The sequence below is a fragment of the Mercenaria mercenaria genome, unplaced genomic scaffold (assembly GCF_021730395.1).
Source record: "Mercenaria mercenaria strain notata unplaced genomic scaffold, MADL_Memer_1 contig_2148, whole genome shotgun sequence".
Taxonomy (NCBI): domain Eukaryota; kingdom Metazoa; phylum Mollusca; class Bivalvia; order Venerida; family Veneridae; genus Mercenaria; species Mercenaria mercenaria.
This window is the reverse complement of record NW_026460189.1, coordinates 2,884-18,621: the sequence shown is the minus strand read 5'-3', so window position 1 is coordinate 18,621 and position 15,738 is coordinate 2,884. Positions and strand designations below refer to the sequence as shown.

Below are 15,738 nucleotides of genomic sequence, written 5' to 3'. Positions count from 1 at the left end.
GGTCATTATTCAAAATGATCACAAACCGTTGCAGAACATTCTGTCAAAGCCATTGAGTCAAGCTCAAAAACGACTTCAGGATATTATAATGAAATTATATCGTTATGTCATCATTTTTACGTTTGTAAAAGACAGTGACTTAATGATCAAAAGTTCTAAATGGAGAAGCTTGTACATACCAAAAGTGCTTAGATCCGCATTGTTAAACATATTACATTCAGCTCATCTTTCGAGAAGTACGGTGCGTCGTGCAAAAAAAGACTTTCTGAATTGAAATTAGACAGAAAATCAAACAGTTAGCTAGATCATGCGAAACTAGTCAGGAAAAAAAAAACCGCGCAACCAGAGGCAGCCACTAAAACAGCATTCGGGTGGTAAAGGAGCTTGGGATAGGAACTGACTTATTAATTATTGGGAAAAAAAACCGTATTTGCTGGTTATCGACTATTTCACAAACTATATTGAATTTGATGAACTTACAACAACAACTTCAATACAAGTAATTGAAAAGCTGAAGAAACTACTCAGTAGATTTGGAATTCCTATGCAAATTAAGAGTGATGGTGTTCCACAATATTCTTCGTCTGAATTTAAAGAATTCTCCATATCATGGCAAATACAACATCATATAACCTCGCCGAACCATCCAAATTCCAACGGAAAAGCTGAGGCTGGAGTTGAAATTGCTAAACAAATGATGTTGAAATGTCTGAAAACAAAATCAGATCCTTATGAAGCGTTACTAAAACGAAATGCGCCAAGAGCAGATACTGGTTTAAGTCCTCAAGAAATGATAATTTCGAAACCTGTGAGAACTCGAATTCCAAGCCGGGATGAAATCAGTAAAGAACGTAACAAACGAAACGAAACAAGTGCGCAAGTCATATGACAAGGTATGAGAAAGCTACCAAATCTTGAAAATGAGAAAAATGTGTATTTTTAACATAAAAATAATCGGTGGATGTCAGGAAATCATAGGAGAAACATTCTGACATAAATTACTAAGTTTTAAACGCTGACAATACGACGTACAAACGAAATCATGATCATACGAGAAAAACTAGTGTTAACGTTCAGATTCGCGACAAGCCACCACCTCCAATACAGCAATCCGAACCAGGCCAAGCAATGAACACTGAACATGTTGAAAGTGAAATAATTTCGGAAATACCTGAAAATCAAAATCAGCAATAGCAAAGTCACATGGACTTAAGATCAAGGAGAGATATCAAACCGCCAGCATATCAGAAAGACTATGTTAGGCCATAAAAACTGAATTTCATGAATTGAACTTGCAATGAAAGAGTGAAAAAATGTTGTAACAGCAAGTCTAAGGTCTGGAAAGTTAAATTTTGGTTAACTCGATTATTACTTTGCTAAATGTTTATTTGATATATGATTTGTACATTTCCGTTTAATTTATATTCATTTATGTTCTCAAATTAAGTCTGAAACACTTTACACTTAATATTGCTATCGGTACGAAAATATTTAAACTGGGGACGAGCTGACTGGTGCGAAAGTAATTTGCTTAAATGTGAGAATCTATATAGACTAAATCAGCACGTTTGTTGTATAGTTTAGATATGTTGCGACTGAAACTGCGTTTCAGTTTCTTACATGCACAAGACATAGAAGAAACAGAGGAGGGGTGTAGGGGTGGGGTAACTATTTTTATGCTTAATATTTATTTACCTTGCTTATTTGACACAAAATTATAAAGCACCGATTAACTTACAAAAAGTTCTAGGGAGACTCACCAAAATGCATTATTAGGTAAACAAAAAACAGACCATCTTGTTTCAGTAACAACAACGTGTATTATAAACAATTCTTTTTCTGCATGCTTTCTAATAAATCATTTTATAGCTAACACAAATGAAAGATATAATATCGCATACTACGTTTTATAAACAAAAGACATATTGCTATTATCGATATCTAGGTCAACTTCAAGGATAATGGTTCCACTTCAAATATTGATATTAAGTCGTCATTTTTCAGAGAATTAGTACCAGCCACGTCAAACCATTTTTAAAAAATGATTAGACGTATTAATAGAATAGATCAAAATTTTATGTAGATCTATATATAAATCTATTGAATCATATACATGAGCAACATATAGCGTACAGAAAATAGGAACATGAATATGCCGAAACACCGATTAAATATAATAAAGAGTAGTACTACGCATATACAAGTTGTAGCCAAAACCAGGTCATCTTGACTTGGTCATACAAATACGTTAATAACATTCCTACGCTTACGTTTTCCTGTATTTTGAGTTTAAGGTGGAATGCCCCCCAAATTGTTTTGCCGAATATTGTCCTGAAATTTATACTTTACAAAATTCAGGATATATGCGATTGAGTTCCGGTTTTACTTTTTTGCCATATGGTTCGTGATTTTTGCTATTATGTCACAAACATGGCCCCTGGTGTCACTTTTCGTGCAATGCCGAGTTCCGAGTGTTTTCGACATTCTTCCTTTCCCGCGCTCTGAATGTCGTATAAATAAAAATACAAAATTAATGTTCATTTTGCAAACAGAAAATACTACTCAATGGTATAAAATTCAGTGAAATGAAATTGACGCTTAGGACGTCAGTTACGATTTTATAACGTCAGAACGGAAAAAATTACATCAAGTTTTGCTATAAATTTTGCCTTAAAATTCAGTTTATAAAAAATCGGCTCGATAAAAAAACATATAATTTTGGTATGTTGTTTCGCAATGTGTGTACGTCTAGTAGACACATAAATACTTAGGGGTCACCGACTTTAACAACTTTGACAAAATGTATATCTTGTACAATTGTCCGTAAATATTTGACCTGACACTCATCAATCTTCGCTAATATTTTCGGACGTTTTCGTTCCTTTACGCAATATTGTAACAGTCTCAGGAAAAATGTGCAGCCTCGACCGGGATTCGAACCACGGACATTCGGCTTACCGTGCCAACGCTCTACCAATTCAGCTACTGAGGCCACCCGATACGAGAACCGCTACACACTATCAAGGTTAGAACCACTCGATCCTTCAGACACCAGCAGACTTCTGAGACCGTGTCACCTAGAGCAGACTACAGAGGTACAACCACGTTGAGCAGTCAACTGAAGTCCTGTCACAACTAGCAGCCTATAGCAGTACAGTCACGTCGGGCAGTAAACTGAAGTCCTGACTCACTTAGCAGCCTACAGAAGCACGGCCACGTTGAGCAGTCAGCTGAAGATCTATCACACCTAGCAGCCTACAGAAATGCAGACACGTCGAGCAGTCAACACAGTTTGTTCACGTTCAGCAGCCTATTGCGGTCTACAGAAGAAATAGCACACAGTGGTTAACACCAGAAGAACATCTGAACGGTCTCACACGCACGTCTACCAGTCATATACTTAATGCTCAAAACCTAGCCCTAAGGTTCAACCCGGCCCAAGTCAATGTAGTCCAGAGCCATACCCAAGATCACGCTCAAGGGCTACAGTCAGGTAGCACTTAGTAGCATATTTGCTAGGCAGCGACTGACCGTTGTCATAGCATCTAGGCTATATATACACATAAACACAGGAATAATTCCGAAAGCGACTCCAAGGGGTAGAAGCGTAACAATATTGTATCCTGAAAAGATCTAAAATTACACAAATAACCTTTATAGTTAAACGTCTGACTTCAACGCAGGTTACCACGGGTACGAAATTACCGCAGACCATTTTTTAAATTCAATATAATGAAGTGTCACCGTATTTGCTTTTATTCTTACAAAATTTTTTTGCGACGATTTTTACGATTTCTAATTGATTTCTCTTGTAGTTTCTATTTTCGGGAGTAATTTCTTAGATCTTAGATACCTTTAAAGATTTTACTCGACACTTACTACAAAATATCTTGAATACATGTATATATTCTTTCAATAAATGAAACATAAAAAAGAAATAGATAAGTGTATTAATTTTCCGTCCTGTAAAATTTGGAGATAAATTTGAAAAAAAAAGATGTTAGACTGAGGACTAGAACCCATAGCTTCGAGATTAATGGCTAATCGTTTTGTCCCCGCAGCTACATGCACATGCGATATTTTTTAAATCCTATAAAGAATACTTACGCAGTAGTTATTTCTCTATTGAGGCCAGGTCAATACTTATGGACAATATATCCACTTTTATCATCCATTTATTATTCCTATTGATGGTTTCAAAATGCAGATTCAAAGTTTGAAGAATAGATGTTACTAATCTTCTCAGTCTAAGGCAAAATGCTGACCTTGCTTTATAAAAAAGCTAGTATGCGGTCAGTTGATGGATTAATTTCGTGAAAATAGGTACTTAAACATGATTTAAACATTTAGAATTTTCGTTCTTATGTAATTTTATGATATGAGGGTTTGCCTGATTTTACCAGAAATATTCATCGACGCATGTCGGACTGTTGCTCCATTTCACATGTATTATAAGCACGAAAACAATATACCAGATCCTATATCTGATATGAAATTACTATTTTTCACACGGATTAATCTATTGTAAATCATGAAACCAATTCAATCAATTTAGACACCAATCTCCACGAGATTACGAGTTGAGAGAAGAGTCTGTTCTATACGCATAATGCTGAGCAACTGGTATCATCTTGGTAAACGACTAGCGATCAAAGCCCCGACCTTCCGCACGAGAGAGACAAAGAGACAAAGACAGTGAGGTCATAGTAAGGCAGAGTAGCTAGTCCAGTAAACAGACTTTATTCTTAAAAAAATATTCAAATGACTATAAATTATTGCAGCTGGTCAGACGCAGAGAATTTATGCTTGAGACGGTGTCTTTTTTATTACAATCAAGCACAAATGCTGGTCCGATGCAAATAATTTATTTCTTTGCGGGAACCTTCTGATCAAGTGCAGTTACAAGCTCTTAATAATGGATGCTAGAAAATATTTCATAAAACCCTCACTAGTTGCAGCTTTCAGATTTTAGAAGTACGGAAAAAGTAAAAGCCGTTTCTGTTTCTCCGGATGCCCGGGATATAGATGTAGAAACTGTAGTTTCGTGTTCACAATCTGAACACTTAAATCTAAATAATTATAAGTCATTTCAATTAATCAACACACATAATACATGTTGATTAACCCATGATCAAAAGTCTTTTTCGATAATATCCTTAGATGCGAAATGTCATTTACATAATTCACACCCTTTTTCAAATATCTCGTTAAGATATTTCAGGTCCGTAATCACTTGAATGTTTATTACATGTTTAAAAAATCGACGTTTTTCTTTAACACTTTCTTAGCAAATCTCACCATATGTCTCTCAATACTTTCATGTCGATTAATTTCATCAATTCATTCCGAATTTACCGTTAATACATGCAGCTTCGCATATTCTTTAGATTATTTTGTTAAAAAAATGACGATTAAACGTGTCATGTCTTAATGGGGTAGGGGTAAAATATCGTCAAATATTGAAAAATTAAAGTCGGTGACACCTAAGTATTTATGTCTACTAGACGTACATACACTGCAAAACAACATACCAAAATTTTATGTTTTTTTATCGAGTCGATTTTTTATAAACTGGATTTTAAGGCAAAATTTGTAACAAAACTTGATGTGAGTTTTTCCGTTCTGACGTCACAATATCGTCTCTGACGTCCTAGGTGTAAATCTTAATTCGCTAAATTTTATACCATTAAGTAGCATTTTCTGAATGCAAAATGACAAATATTTTGTATTTTTCATTGATATGACATTCAGAGCGCAGGAAAGGAAAAATACCGAAAGCACCCGGAACTGCTCGTTGCACGAAAAGTGACGTCAGGGGCCATGTTTGTGACACAATAGCAAAAAACACGAACAATGTGGCGACAAAGTAAAACCGGAGCTCAATCGCATATATCTTGAATTTTATACAGTATAAATTTTAGGACGAAATTCGGCAAAAAATTTGGGGCGCATTCCCCCTTAAAATACACCATTCTTCTATACTAGCTATCTATCTATTTACGTACTTACCTATCAGTAACAACAGAAATGTGATTAAATTTAATTCTGAAGCAATAAACAGACGCAGTTACATATGAACGCTGGCTCCATTTCATATCTTTATACGATATATAATGCTAATGCTGATAATTTTATTGAGAACTAGCACGAACCAGTTCGTTTGAGGTTGTTACCGAATACAGCCAAATATACTTTGGATAATACTACATCTTTTTAAAAAGAGATTTTTGGTTATTACCAATTTTTATTAATATTTGTTAACCGTAAAAGTGGGACAGCATTACCTATCACAAACATCTATAAAACCAATTATCCAATATTACTGCTACCGGATGGATTCGTCGATTTCCGTACTAGATATTGTTGTTGTTGTAACGCGGGGACAAAATCGATAATTAACAGCTTTGGTCATTATCTGGCTGGACATATTTATATATTCACTGGTGGGCGGTTTACCTAACGATGTAATGAATGAAGTTTTAATATTAAGTGAAAAGCGGAACAAGTCGAAAATATATATGATACTTTATTAATTGCCAAATAAAGGTAATATTTAAGAATATAAATATGTTGTCTAAAAAAACAGAAAGACATTACATATTACACATCTAATACATAAATGCTTGCTTTAAGTCAGAATACTACAATTATCTTGCAGCTGTATTCTAGCACATAAAAATGAAAATAAATTATGATAGCTTAGGTTTTATAAAATCTATAAAACAAGATAATTCCCCCGTTTAGCCTACACAAAGCGGACTGTCTGTATAGTCAGTTTCTCAATTTAACACTTGTTAATACACGAAAAGTTATCCTGAACATATATCTATGTACACAAAAGAAATATTTACGCCCAAGAAACAGCATCTGTAAATAAACATTTAAAACAGAAATTTCATATTGTACAGCACCATTGAAATAATGTTTTCACAAAATACGAGACGTGAATTAAACTGACGGCAAACTGTAATGTCTTTGCGACCGATGCAGACCAGGATCTTTACTATTCGCTTTCCACTTAGTAAATATTTACGGAACAATCCTATCAATACTGAATGGTTTACTTTAAATTCAAAGGTGGACAAGTCCATTATAATAATTTATCACTGTTAATTCTAAGGCTGGGTAAATACTTTTTACTGATTCTTCCTATTATCATAATATTAATGAAATAAGTGAAAAAATCATACAAACTAAATCACAGAAAGAAAAAAAGACGATAATATATATTACAAATAAAAAAAAAACAAATAAAAGTTTACTGCTTATGTAAATGTGAAATTGCCTACAGTCCATAGGCTTTGAGCTATAACAATTTGTACCAACCAGTTAAAAGTTTAAAGATCAGTCTGAGTCATTTTTCTAATTTTGGATTATATTGGACCTCAAAGTTTAAGCTTTTAAATGTATTTTTTCCTTTTTCAGCATTTGATACTATATTGCATTCTTTTAGATAATGTAGAATATTTTTCTAGATATTGAAACGATTCAGGTCTCCTACCACAATTGCATCCCAAGATATATACATATAAGTAATTTGTGAAGTATGTACAACACCATGTATCACATGCTGGAAACCATTCAAGCAAGAATAGCAAGGGAATAATGTAAAAGTTCTACTCGAAACAAAAAAACAAAAACAAAAAACAAAACAAAAAAAAAAAAAAAAAAAAAAAAAAAAAAAAAAAAAAACAAAAAAACAAAAACAAAAAAAAAAAAACAAAAACAAAAAAAAAAAAACCTGAACTACGTCGCTGATATTTAACTTGCTGAATATAAAATTACAAAGTACAGAATGTTAACGTTCAATATTTTCAAAAGATAAAAGATAAAGGTAGATTTCCCGGAAGCACAGAGCACTCCAAACACAGCCTTAGAACCATGCATCGCAAAGTAGGCAAAAAATAACACATAAGCTGTAACGGAATAAATTGTTGATTATTGCTTCAAAAATCCAACAAGTAACTTTAAAATATATGCAAAATACAGAAAAAGGCGGAGATGTGGGAAGCAGTAAGGGGAAGAAAAAAGGGGTCGGGTTTACGGTGAAAGTGGAGCAAGGATGAATATTACTTAAGGACTCTCGCTACAGTTTCGTAATTTTTTTTCTCAATAATAGATTTTGATGAAATGTTTTGTATTAAAAGATCATGTTATGATGTATTGAAAAATGAAATAAAGATACTAGGTCACAAACTTTGTTTCAATTTAATTTGCCCCTAGATATGGTGCTATTTTAAACATTTTTCAAAATTTCTATATACTTAAAATAAATTTCAGTAAAGTACAATAATCAGCATACATTTGATATCTAAGCATTTTTATAACGGAAAACAATATATCTGTTTGAAACATGCTCAGAGAATCAAAAGAAAATGATTTTGTAAAGAAAGGAATACTTGTTCAGTACACCCAAAGGCTATTTTTGCATATTTTTGTCAATTTTAAGTTGGTACTTCTGCTATTTAATCGAGTTTCACATAATAGAATTTAATCAAACACTGCACATACCTTTGGTAATGTCTACCTAATCTAAAACAAAAAGAAAATTGATAGGTCACTATATTAGATTTCGGTTAAAATCAAATTACAACGAGGTGGGATGTGGCGGGCATTTATACAACACAGGTTGGTACGAAATATTCTTTTAGTGTTTGAGCAAATGATTTAGAGATATATCAAATTATCCAACGGCAGATTTCTTAATAAGCGGATTTTAAGGTGTTTCTGAAGCATTTTGATGTCATAGAACGATGAAAGTTTCCGCCTTTCTCCGTACAAAACCTATAGTTTACGAATACGGATGTACGGTATGGGTACGGTACGGGATTAGAAACAGCTGTGACTCAATGCAGAGTTCGAGCGCCGGTATAAATTACTCTGTTGGTTTTCTCATGGCTCGGCTCATTTTGGCATAAACATGTAATAAAAATGTATTCAGGTCGCTGCATAAAAAATCCACCTGAAACTCGACTGGACCTTTTAGTTCGTTTTCGCGTCTAGCCGTATTTATATATGCCATCTGTTGGTTTTCTCATGGCGCGGCTCAAATGTTATCTGTGCCACTGGTTCTTATCCCAAACAAGAACCAACCCTACGGCCTTGATAAGATGACTGCCTTTTCTTAGTATTAATGTTATGCAGCACACAACTATCTGCCATCACTTATAACAGAACTATACAGATATGTACATGTACTTAAATAACTACCTGAACCACTGTAATAAAACTGACCGGTCACTTATACATGTATACCTATTCACACATGTAATGCATCAATAACTTAACATTACGAACAGTGTATAGATAAATCATGTACAGGTTGCTTGCAAAAATAATGTTCTATTTTTTTTATTTATTTATAGGATTTTAATCTTAAAAAGTTATTTTTTCCTTAAATAAAATGATTTTGTCACTTTATTCGACTGGAATTCATATATTTAGAACTTCCGCAAAGTGATGACATTATATTTTTACGGAAATTAAACATTTTATTTTTTCAAGAAGATATACCCTGGCCTAGATAAAATAAGAAAAACATCTTGATAGGAACAGATACAAACCAGTTTCTTCTGTAATAAATTAACTAATACATTGGTTTATCATTGACTCGAAACGATTTGGGTATTGTTTAAATACTTAATGGGAGTTTTGTTTTCAAAATGTAGGCTAGACGCATATGATAGTGTCCGAAGTCCTTGGCACGTTGTTGGGGTAAATATCGACCCGTCCGGAAAAACTGTAGCGAGTGCCTTTAAACGCACTAACCCTACAACGTAAACAACAGCAGCGCGGACACCCAAGTAAACAAGACAAACACACACTCACAGCTAACATACACAGATAAACAAACAGGCATATAAGATAAAACAACACTTTGTGGCACCGGCCAAGACAAGCAAGAAAAACAACAGTCGGCATCGCCTAAGGCCGGCCGGCAGCCTTAATTATGGTGGGCACGATAACTTACTCATAGCAAAAAGAGGGATTGCAAATTCAAGGGAACGCAAATGCAAGGGGAAAGGGTGGGATTGGTCGATTGGGGTAGTGGAGATAAAGAGGAAGGAAACTCAAACAACTAAAAAACAAGTTTTAGCGTACTTTAACAACGTAACTTGTCATCTCAAGGACTTAATAGTGTATAGGTTATGGCCGATTTTTAATCCCCAGTTGGTTCAAGACCTGCATATATAGATCGTCATTTGAGCCCTTGAACTGACTGACTTGCAAATGTTGATGACTGTACGGAGGTGCCCGCCTGTGTCGAAATAATGCCAAGAGGAGCAACTAGGTCCTCTGCTACAATGTTAGATTGTAGGTTGCTATTTGACTTAAACTAAAGATACAATAGAAGCTAAGCGTCAAGAACTGGGTCATGTTTGTACAACATATCCTGTTAATCTCGCTCTTCGGTTTATGCAATATCTCCTGTTATTTTACTCCTTGTACTATTCATTTAGATTTCGCTATATCCGTTTTGTGTTGATTGTTGCGAAGTCACAATGATACCATTTAGGAAGATGGCAACTTCCCAGATTTTAAGAGTTCTCTAGAAACAGATACAAGGTACACTTTCACTGGCAGACACCTGGGTAGAACTAACAACCTGGATACCTTCTTCACCTGGATGAATTATGAAAAAGTGATTCGAAATCATCGTCCTTAACATTTCGGTCATGATTTGTTTTGATATTGCTACCTTTGAATAAGAAAAACAACACAACACAGCAACTAAACATGCTTATTTCTTTTGTTGTTGTTGGGTTTTTATGTCACCAAACACAGTAAGGTGACATCGGTTGCTTTGGTGGCGACCATCCGAGCATAATTAAGGCTCGGACTTGTACCTGGGTAGAACTAGCGACCTTCCGTAAGGCAACAAGCTAGTACACATGAAAAAAATCAAAATCACAGGCGTTATTTCGAACCTTCAGCCGTGTGTAGTATGTGAGTCTATGTCAGCAAACATAGCCCCTCGGTCAGGTAGGCACCAATGACAACTATATTATATATCCTATATTTTCAATCATAATAAATTTCGTTCAATTAATTGCTTTTGTTTTAAATGAAACATTCTATTTACAATTACAAGAATTCATGAAGGCTGCTGAGGCTGCCGGTGATCCTAAAAGTTGGTTAGGAAACATGTGGAAACGAGTGAAAATATTTATTCTACTTTGTATAAGAATTTTACGAATATATGCAGTTTTTGAAACTGTTATAAAAGTGGTTATAAAGGCATCAACGTACGTAATAGCTTATATTCTTTATTAACACAATTAAATAAATACATAACAAGATCAGTTTTAAATACATGTAACAAACACTGCCGTGAAGAACACCACCATTACTGAACATAAGTCAAATAAAAAATGAAGATAATGTTTGATTGAAGACAAATATTTTCAGTCGAACAAACACGCTGTAGACTCGGATCAAACTGTAGTAGCAATTATTTCAAGGTGAAAACATCACAAACACGTGATTTCATGAAGCTAGTGCAGTGAAATTTAAGATAATGAGAAATATTTGAATCCTCTATTACGCACCATTTGGCTATTTACTGTCTCCCCCATACACTTTCTACCCCTACCCCTTCCTCCCCCTTTTTCTATATTTTGCATGTTGTTAAAATGTACTTGCTGTATTTTAGAAGCAACCCGTCTATAATATTTTTCCGATACAGCACTTATCTTTTATTGTTTTTCTTCAAATTCTCAGGTAAGTGTCATGCTAGTTCTATTAACCGTCAACTCTGATATCTGGCTATTATGTTCCTTAACATATATACTTCAGTACGACGCTAGTTATATACGGGAGTAATGATAACATTTCTTGTTACTCCTAATACGCCCGGTGATATTGTGAAACCATATTATTACTTTTACGTTAATAATTTTAGATGTTTTGGGCATGTCCGCATCTACTGATGAAAAACGAGATAGAAGACTTAGCATTGATCCAGATTCCATTTCCGTTACCTTTATATTGTACGCTCTGAGTTCGGATACAACAGCAAATGTCATAAAGAAACTTGATAACTCAATTGAAAAAGAAATGCGCACAAAAGACATCAATGACCACACTATTCGCCAACTTCAAGATTACCAGGTTATAACACTCTTTATAATATACTTTATTTTCCAATATAGCAACCTTTATGTTTCTTCCGTTTTGTTTTCTTACCTCCTAATGTTTAAGTCGAGATGTCAGTAAGGTCTGAACTTCAGTTAAAAAAAGAAGTATAAAGGGAGCATCTTCTCAGATTATCTAAGGACCATCTGGAATGACCGTTGCTTCTTGAATGGATTTTTGGGGGGCAATTGCTATCGTTTTCAATATGATTTCTAATCCTACACTTGCATTTGATAGATATTAGAATATTTCAACAATCTGAACTAAAAGGCAAGTTTTAAAACAGTGTATAGCTTAGAAATGCACATACATCCAATCTATCCTGGTTGCGCAGCCAAGTTAAGTAAAGGAAGGTAATAGTATTTTACATACTTACATATCTCATAAATTTCGTCTATATATATATATATATACATACACACACACATATATATATGTCAATGTAATTATTTGACAAATAAAATATGATAGTTCTTTATTCATATGATTTCTTAGGCAAAGTATGTTTATTATATTTATTCATACGCTAAAATGTGTATCTTGGTTGGGCAATCAGGACAGGGAAACCAAATTTTAAAAATACCTCCAGTGAAATTATAACATATTTGAAGCAGTCAATAAACACAAATAGGTAAAAATGATAATTTATTAAACTTTCGATCAAATCCCTTACTTGATCGAAATCTGAATAACTACCTTAAAGCAATGGTGTGCCTCAATTATTATTGGCAAGATAAATTTTATGGAGGCACTTTGATGTTCCCCGAGTGGTACTGTAACTTTGCGAATACCAATACTCTATGCCGTTTAATGTACCTAAACATAGCTCCCGGTTATTAGTACGGCACGCGACGTTCAAATAACTGCGTACTGTACACGCTTCCTGTACAGTTTTGCAACTGTCTGTACTGAAAGATAAAACAATGATTTCATTAAATGTAAAACTTCTGATATACACTATTGTTAAGATATCTAAAACTGGCTCCAACATCTGCGTATAATTTGAAATAATTGTGATGGTTGTAAGTCTCTTAGCCTTTGTTGAGACCGACATGCTCATAAACTACTGCGTATCAATTAATATGTTATGACATCTTAATCTTAATCATAGGGTACTTTATACGAATATGTATCTCTTTAACATCTGAATTTGTTTGAAAAAGATTAAGTGTACGTTTTTTTTGTGTTTGTGTAATTTAATTTGTAATACAAACACAACATAATGCAAATTTAGGTTGATGAAATGAAGAGTATTGCCAGGCAATGTCATGTTCAAATGCGTTTGGATAAAAACAGGGGTAGTGTTAAGCTTGATGGAATAATCGAAAATGTTTCCACTGCTTCGGACAAGATAAATGCGTAAGTTACATGTTTGAAATAACGGAAGTAATGTTGCTAATATAGTATAATCCCAAACGTTCAGATATAATTCCAGTTTATATATTACACACAAATGTGCCAGTAAAGAAATTGACATTTACTATTTGGTAATAATAATTGGCGATACATTTGATATTACTTAATATTTTGCCATCTACACGGAAATGAAAATATATATATATATATATATATATATATATATATATATATATATATATATACATAAAAGTTTTACCTCATTTTGTTGTGTGACTAGAAGCATAAATAAATAGAACAAATAGCTACGTTAAAACTTGATGATTGTACGGAGGTGCCCGCCTGTGTCGAAATAATGCCAAGAGGAGCAACTAGGTCCTCTGCTACAATGTTAGATTGTAGGTTGCTATTTGACTTAAACTAAAGATACAACAGAAGCTAAGCGTCAAGAACTTGGTCATGTTTGCACAACATATCCTGTTAATCTCGCTCTTCGGTTTATGCAATATCTCCTTCTTTGGTATTTAAGCTTCTAAATCCCTGTCACAATTGAAAAAAAATATTTTGAAATGTGATAGATTGCTTAGAGATGCAGAGCGGATGGAGTTGATGAAGAATATTGCGCAGTGGTTCTATATTGAGGGTGCACCTACAGGCGAAAGGGTGCAACCGTACGAAAAGGATATAAATTTGACAATAGAAAATGCCTACAGACAACAAAAAGACTGTGCGGCATTTTGGTAAGTATTTTTGTTTTGAACAGATGTTTATCTTTTTTGATCTTTAATGCCTTTACATATTAGGCGAAAAGTGTGAGAAATAGAAGGATGCTGAATTTTATAACTGCCCTAGTATGCTATGTACATACATACATTACGTTTAAACCCCATTATTAGGAATTTCAACACATGCACTTTACAATAAATGTGCATGCATGTAGACGCACTGAATATGTATTAAATTTAACTGGTAAAAATATCATAATATATAATTTTTAGCGTAAATGGAATCGACTACATTCTTGACTTTGCATCAATGGAGGAGTATCCTGAACGTGATAAGACAAACATAGCAAAAGTCATGCGGCGGGATCTTGTTAAAGGTAACAGAAGTTTCACAGAGAATACGATAAAAAATAAAAAAGACCCCCATTGTTGTATAAATAATACAAAGAATGATGTTGTTCATAAGCAGCAAACAAGAAAATAAGTTTTTAATCATTTATATATAAAGTCTTTTCTGGCGAAACCATATTTATCTTCCGTCATTAGTAAGCACTATGTTATGACTATGGAGAAAGATCTATAATTATAATTGAAATTTTGGGAATGTGCTATTGTGTTTTTAAAGATTAAGATGTTTAGACAATAAATGCATTTTTTGTTTCAAAATACATCTTTTACTATTATATACATGCGCATCGAATATGTAAAAGTTTTGTGTTTTCTGTTTGCTTATTACATATTAATATGAATATGTATTATAAATAATGAGTGACAATATACTAGAAGTGGAGCCTTCGTCACAATGCTGTCTATTGTTTTGTGTCAAGCAGACGTTTTGAACCTAAAACTGGGTCTAGTTTACATACAATGTGGAATTATGTGCATATAACAATATTGTGGAAGACTCCTGTTACACTATAACATGCCTTTTGGAACATACAGAATGAGATAGTATTGAGAATGACATGAATTTTATGGTGCCTTATATCATCGTTTCAATGAAAGCTAAGCATGACACGTTTCTCTGTTTACAGGAGGGACATTTGAGCTACCTGCTCAATGGGATGATATGCAAGGCGATAATTCGAAGGTTATTTGCTTAAAGAATGGTTCACCCGAATACAAAGACATTGAACAAAAGTTCAAAGATTCTGCACAGTTTAAAGATTTAAATGGACAGCTTAAATACTGGAATGTTGTAAAGGTAAAATATTTATTATTAATAACCTTAATTCAGGAGTTGTTTTGCAACCATGAAGATCGTCTTACTTAATATCCTTATTTGTCAGTCCAGTTTTCTTTCTTATCAAGATCAGTTGCGAGACTCCAATACGAATGGAGAAGATTTAAAATTGTCATATTCAGTTAGGATTGATACAATAGCAATTCCGAGCAATAACAAATCAAGTTACACAAGCAAGAGCGTGTGGTACAAAACAAAACATTCTATAAAACCTGAAGCAGTTACACGTGATTCTTGAAACCATTTACTACTTGGAAATTTATAAATTACATGTGCTGA

The 15,738-nt window shown here is 33.8% G+C and overlaps 1 protein-coding gene across 1 annotated transcript in view; it reads left to right on the top strand.

The window, feature by feature from the left end:
• LOC128552202 (protein mono-ADP-ribosyltransferase PARP14-like) overlaps positions 1 to 15,420 on the top strand; it is a gene marked incomplete at its 3' end in the record, with an annotated part of 68,545 nt that extends 53,125 nt beyond the window's left edge. Inside the window, exons 17-21 of the mRNA XM_053533225.1 lie at positions 11,903 to 12,111; positions 13,370 to 13,494; positions 14,070 to 14,231; positions 14,490 to 14,593; positions 15,251 to 15,420. Of these exons, the coding sequence (XP_053389200.1) occupies positions 11,903 to 12,111; positions 13,370 to 13,494; positions 14,070 to 14,231; positions 14,490 to 14,593; positions 15,251 to 15,420 (770 nt within the window). The remainder of the gene's footprint in view (positions 1 to 11,902; positions 12,112 to 13,369; positions 13,495 to 14,069; positions 14,232 to 14,489; positions 14,594 to 15,250) is intronic.
• Positions 15,421 to 15,738: the final 318 nt, after the last annotated feature.